This window comes from Gallinula chloropus (genome assembly GCF_964237585.1).
Source record: "Gallinula chloropus genome assembly, chromosome: 3".
Taxonomy (NCBI): Eukaryota; Metazoa; Chordata; class Aves; order Gruiformes; family Rallidae; genus Gallinula; species Gallinula chloropus.
The window spans coordinates 88,253,282-88,259,281 of record NC_140087.1 but is presented as its reverse complement, the minus strand read 5'-3'; the positions used below and the strand labels follow the sequence as shown (position 1 = coordinate 88,259,281).

The 6,000-nt window shown below is 40.4% G+C and overlaps 1 protein-coding gene across 1 annotated transcript in view; it reads right to left on the bottom strand.

Moving 5' to 3' along the window:
* Positions 1-1,046: 1,046 nt before the first annotated feature.
* PHIP (PHIP subunit of CUL4-Ring ligase complex) overlaps positions 1,047-6,000 on the bottom strand; it is a 106,677-nt gene continuing 101,723 nt past the window's right edge. Inside the window, exons 37-40 of the mRNA XM_084261968.1 lie at positions 4,526-4,689; positions 3,786-4,066; positions 3,450-3,611; positions 1,047-1,731 (exon numbers count right to left, since the gene is read on the bottom strand). Of these exons, the coding sequence (XP_084118094.1) occupies positions 1,088-1,731; positions 3,450-3,611; positions 3,786-4,066; positions 4,526-4,689 (1,251 nt within the window). The 3' untranslated portion in view covers positions 1,047-1,087. The remainder of the gene's footprint in view (positions 1,732-3,449; positions 3,612-3,785; positions 4,067-4,525; positions 4,690-6,000) is intronic.

Genomic DNA, 6,000 nt, shown 5'->3' with positions numbered 1-6,000 from the left:
AATATTTTATATGTATGTGTTTATGTATATATTAATATATACACATACACTCTTCTTTGTAGGTCATTTTAGCCTCTTAAGCATGTCTAAAGTCGTAGAAACAACAATCAATCTGGATCAGAAAGTAAACATCGTAATTCCATACCTGTCCTGTAATTTCCTTGAATCCTTTAACCAATTATACATTTTGACTAAAACATCTCTGTCAAAGGACCCCACCAGTGCATTATTTTCTACCAAAAGTACCAAAAAAAGGATACAGTTCGGAACAATGTTAACAACTTACGCTTTAAAACAATACACCGCTCCTATCACTGCAAATGGTATGCTGTACTGACACTCCAAAAGAAAAGAAAAAGGCTTTCCACTGCACTGATTCTCAGTCTTTGGCACAATAAACAGAGATTTAGTGATTGATACAAGAATCAAGGTCTGAAAAATTAGACATTAGTCAAACTTTTTCCAATGTGGATATATATATATATTTGTGATTACATTTTTGCTATGTTTGGCAGAACTTGGGTAAACCAACAGCCTGTGCTAGGCTTCTTTTGCAGCTGAACATTCCATCACTGCGGAAATTAAGCGTTTTCAGATTAGCAAAGTTTGGTACTGTTTGTATTTAATAGAAAGGTAAGCGAATTTACCGCCACTTTTTGCCAAAGTCTGCCTTCCCAGGCAACTTGACTTTACAACCAGAGTGTACCTTGCTCGGTCAAAAATAGACTTCTGTGTTGGGTGTGTGGCGGTACAAGTCCTGTCGCCTTTCTGCACTACGCACTACTCCAGCAGAGTAGCTCTCAACTCCGTACGCCAGTCAGGAATTGCTTCAACTGTTTTCAACTGTGAACAAAATGACTGTTGAAATGCATAACCTATTTGGAGGGCAATAAATAGCAAACGTTTAAAATATATATTTCTTTCAAAGAATGTTCTCTTTCAGTTTATTTTTTTTGCTAATTTTTTTCTCCCCAAATCAGAACGTATTCTTCTAACCCATAATAGCAGCAGGGAAGCAGAAGTCCGTTCTGCTGTTCCTTAACTGTACCTGCTTCATAGCATTCAGAAGTAAAACCCCTGGTAAAAATTACCAACCAATTAAATTAGCTTTTGCTTTTTCAGTCAACTTTCGGACTCTGCCTCTGCTAGATGTTCCAAAAGTTAAGGAGGTGTCTTCAAACAATAGCTGCCTTTGCTCTTCCTCAGAGTCATCTTCATTGTAAAAGGCTGTCCTCCTACCCTGGTTTCTAGTTCTCATGTGAGGTTCTGAATCTTTAAGCTCTTCAGACCCCTCCTCCATAGGCTCCTCTGTCTTTTTCCTCCTGCTTCTGGTTTGCATTTTAACATTTGCAGGAACTAAAAGGTCCGAGCCCGGCTGATGGGTCTTCATCTTCCTTTTTGGCTTTCTACCCCCACGGCCTTTTTTTTGTAACAAGTCTTCCTTCATATTATTTTCGGAAAGAGAGTTGCATGCAGTAGAAGCAGAGGCTTCGTCTGGTACATCCCTGGCGCTCTGGACCGTGTTCTGCTCTGCATCCTTTTGCTGTTCAACCATCAGTAGCTTTTTTGGTTTTCTGCCCCTCTTCTTGTGCACCACTTCACAGCTGCTGTTACTCGCCTCCACTTTCGGTTTCCGCCCGGGGCCCCTTTTCACTGGCGGCTTGGAAGGCTGCCCTCCGTGTCCGTTCACCTGAACGCTTCCCGACGCCAAAGCGTTATTCTTGCATTCCGCTGTAAAGAAAGGAGAGCACTTAGCACGAAACAGATCTGCATTTACAGCTGTTTCCACACAGACCTAATAAAAATCTTAGTGAAATACCTGAACGGACTCACAGCGATTGTCAAATCTGACAAAATCTGAGAAACTCAGAAGGAGAAAACAAAAAAAGAGAAAGTAAAAAAAAAAGAAAAAGGAGAAAAAGGAACAGCTCAAGTGGGGTTTTTTTTTTTGACTGCTAAACCACCCGCACACAAAAACTCCTATATGGTATCTGCAAAAAGCTGCTGAAGAAGCATTGCTTCAAGGATCAGAAATGCTGCCCAGCAGGTCATCTCTGGAGAAATGAAGGTTCCTTTCAGCCTGAGGTAGCACCTTTGCAGCCAGTTCACAGACCAGGGTTATTTGAGCAACAAGTAGAAACACAGAGACTGACCAAAAAAGAAAAGTCTGCAATTTTCAGCGATTTCTCACGTTAGCAGGCACAGGGCAGAATGTTTTTGCTTAGAGACTTTTATGGGCTGTGTGTTTTTCTTAGGTGAGCAGTACTGCCTCAGCAGGGCATGTCACAGGACCTCTTATGAAGTTCTGGTACCACAGCCCTGGCCTAAAACACAACCAGGAACACACTCATAGCCACCATGAGAGCTCATCCAGTCCTTCACTGGAACTGGAAGGTCCATGTACAGCTCCTGCTGGGTTCAAATGAAACACACAGGCCTCTCCAGTCCTGCAAGTGGATGTGTGAGAGAGAAAGGATCATGCCAACAACATTCAGATACCCCTGATGTGACCAAGCACCCGGTCGAGTACAATGGGTACATATTTAGCCATGCAGTAGGGTAACAGCTGAGGCATTTGTGAGAAAGCTTGCAGGGAACGGATAGATAATTTAACTCATGAGACCACAAACTGATTTTCAGAAGCACAGAAGAGTATAAACAGATAATCCTCAGAGAGAAGGGGACCACAAGGAGTAACTGGATTAATTAGCTGGGGCCCTATTTGCAGACTACTTCTGCTCCACTTTCATAGAAAAGATGTTTAGTGGATCTAGCTGCTTCACAGAAGCTTCACAATAGCTGAAAGCTCCTTCATAAACAGGAAAGTTTTTTATGACTACGTAATCAGTCCCTACAGAAGCTTTCTGTTTTAAGGTATCCAGATACCAAAACAGCAAGCAAGTTCCAAGAGAAGGCTACATAAAACTAGGTCTGATCAATCCATACAAATACACTCAACAGAAGCAGTAAATACTGCACAGTTCTATTCTGCCGTGGCAAAAAAATGGATGAAAAGATTTACAGCTGGGACGCTCTGGTCCTTATTGTTCATGGTTGTGGAGAGCGTCACCACAGCCTTACTGACCCAAATAATAGAACCCATGTAAGTTTGAAGGTTTGAACTCTGACCCTGCAGAAGTCTCCTTTGGAATCCAAGAACTTGTAACATGACCCTTGTCATAGTTTAATGAAGGTACAGATATGTCAACAGATCAAAACTGGTTCGGCAACACAGTTACCGTACCATGGAAGTGGTGCCAGGAGTAGCCAAAGCCAGGCTAATTTATCCAGACAGAAACTGTGACCAAGGTGTTCCGTTAAGCGTCCCAATTCTACTAAATCATAGCACACACTAATCTCCCCACCCCCAAGTTATCACAACTGAAGTGCAACTCTACAGCCATTACGCCAATAACTGGGGCAGAAAAAATTCCAAATGAACTCTGTACCTTGTTGATTAACAGTGGAAGATTTTACTTTGCGCTTGATCTGCTTCTCTTTGTCAGGGTTTTCTCTTGTGGAGTTATTCCTAGTGTTGTGACTGTAATCAGACTGACTAGGGACTGGTACAATATTCTGGTTCTTGGAATGTTTGGTTGAATTCTCCAGTACTAGAAAAAGAAAATAAATTATTCAAGTTAAGATTGAATGTGATTATAAATAGCTGATCTGGCTAAAAAGGGAGTCACATTCTACTACGAACAGTTTGAAACAGTGGTCCAGGCAGCAAGTTTTATGTTTGAAAACACTCACGGCTTAACAAAATAATCAAGGAAACAACTTGCCTGACTTTCCTGACCCTGCAGTAGTATTAGGCTTTGTAATTAAAGGCTTTATTGTTAAAGGCTTTGCTCCTGAAGAAGTAGATGGCTGCTCTGTAACAGCCACATCTGTTATCCCCCTATTGCTTCTAGTCCGCACAAGGGATGAGGTTTCAGCTGCTTTTCCATTCATCTGAGGTGGAGCATGTCTCAGTGCCGTTGACCGTGCAGGTGCAGAAGATGAAGAGGTGGCAGAAGTTTCTGCCTTCAGCTGAGGTTTTATCAATCTCCTCTTCCTTTCAGGGCTGCAAAAGGAGGAACAGTTTGTATCCTGGATGACCATTTTCTGATTTTGCAGGAATAAATAAAACTAAATTCTACTATCCAAGTTTCTCTCTAGGAAGTATGTTAAAAATACGGCATTTACTGTGGAAATTCATGTACTTGTGAGCCTCTGAGAAGTGAATCTTTGCAATACATGCTATAGTTATATGATAAAGCATGATGCCAGCACTGTCCTAACGATGCAGTTTCACTGTACACATTTAACATTTACTTGAATTTTAAACACTTACACTAGGATACCTCTAAGTAAAGTTTAAAAATCTTCCACATCATAGGGACTCGCTATCATTCTGCAATACAGGGAATAGTAAAATAGGGAAGCATTAAGAAAAAAAAACCAGCCCACATACTAAGTTCTTCTGTTTAGGTAAGTCAGACTTGTGCATCATTTCAGAAATGCTGCCAAGGAATTCACGTACCTGGATGCAACACTGCTGGAAACTGAGCTGCTTCGACTTCGTTTTTTCCTTCGTTTCTTTATTGTATTTCTTTTATGAAAGCGTAGGGCAGATTTATAGTCCGATAAAATGGAGCTTATGTGCTCTTCAAAGAAAGCAGAAAGGCGCAAACTCATGCTGTAAATCTGAAAAAAAGAAAAGCCAGTGAACAAGTAAGTTTTATACTTCTCCAAAACATCATTTTACTTATTTAGCATCAACCAATAGCTAGAAAAGTAGACTGATGAATATAGAAATACCTGAAGGAAATTTACAGTCTGTCTCAACAAATTTGCACTAATCCATGCGTACCCAAGCTTGCTTTACCTATTTTCATGCTTTTGAAAAGTGTATTACAACTGAAGATCACACACAAAAGGGAAAGTCAGAAAAGCTGCTTTTTCTGCTGCCCCTTTCCAACTGCCTTTCCAGAACACACCCCTTTCCAGCTTCAGCAGAAACCACAAGGAGAGATCCCTAATGGAAATTCACTGTTTCATACCTAGCATCAAGAAATCTCATTTTCTTCTGTATTGAGTTGCATGTGTATATCCTGCATTTGAACATCAGTCTATTCCTCTTATGGATGAATTGATACTACTAGTGAGTTATTTGCAACAGGAACAATAAATCTATTAAAATTAGGTAAGTGCATATTTTTCATCCTTTCCCCCCTCCCCCCCCCCTTTCTTTCGTTCACCTTGCTGATTTACATGGAGAGACCCAAACAAACTCAATTTAGGTCACAACTAATTATTGGAGCACAGTTGCTATTAATTCTGGAAACAAAAAAACACGGAAGTGAATAGGTCTAGATACTTCGAGAGGGGATGCAGCACCTTCACAGAATATGAAACACAAAATTAAACAGTCGCCTACTTAATGACACACCAAATAAGCTATCCAGGTGCAGATTAAATAGTGAGTGTGACAGATTCTGCATGCATTACCAGAGAGGACATCCACAGAAATTTCATAAGAAATATATAAAAATGTATGTCTGACACGCCAAGAAAAAAAATAAAACCTGATGGGTTTAAGTTTACTCTTCAAGGAAGCATCAGTAGTGCAAAGTAAGATGCTAAAAATATCAATGAGTGACAAGTCAGAGTAAAAACATCACCATTCAGCAGCTATGTGTTGCATGCACTGGAAATATTTTGGTTCTGAAACATTAAAATTCTTGACATCAGAACCTTCTACCTCTAACAAGCAAAACAAGAGAGAGATACAAGTTTGCTCCTATACCCGTCTGTTCGGAAGAAAAATGAGAAAATATGAAAATGACAGAACAATCTGTAAAACCACACGGAGCTAAGATAAGAGAATGCCTGACATTATCTTGGTTTGAGGAGATCAAGAAGAGAAAGAGAAAATACAAAAGAGTTCAGACTTAACCCTTTGGTACAACTGAGACACAGCAGCCCGGACAGCGAGCAGGATTAGTTTCTTACTAA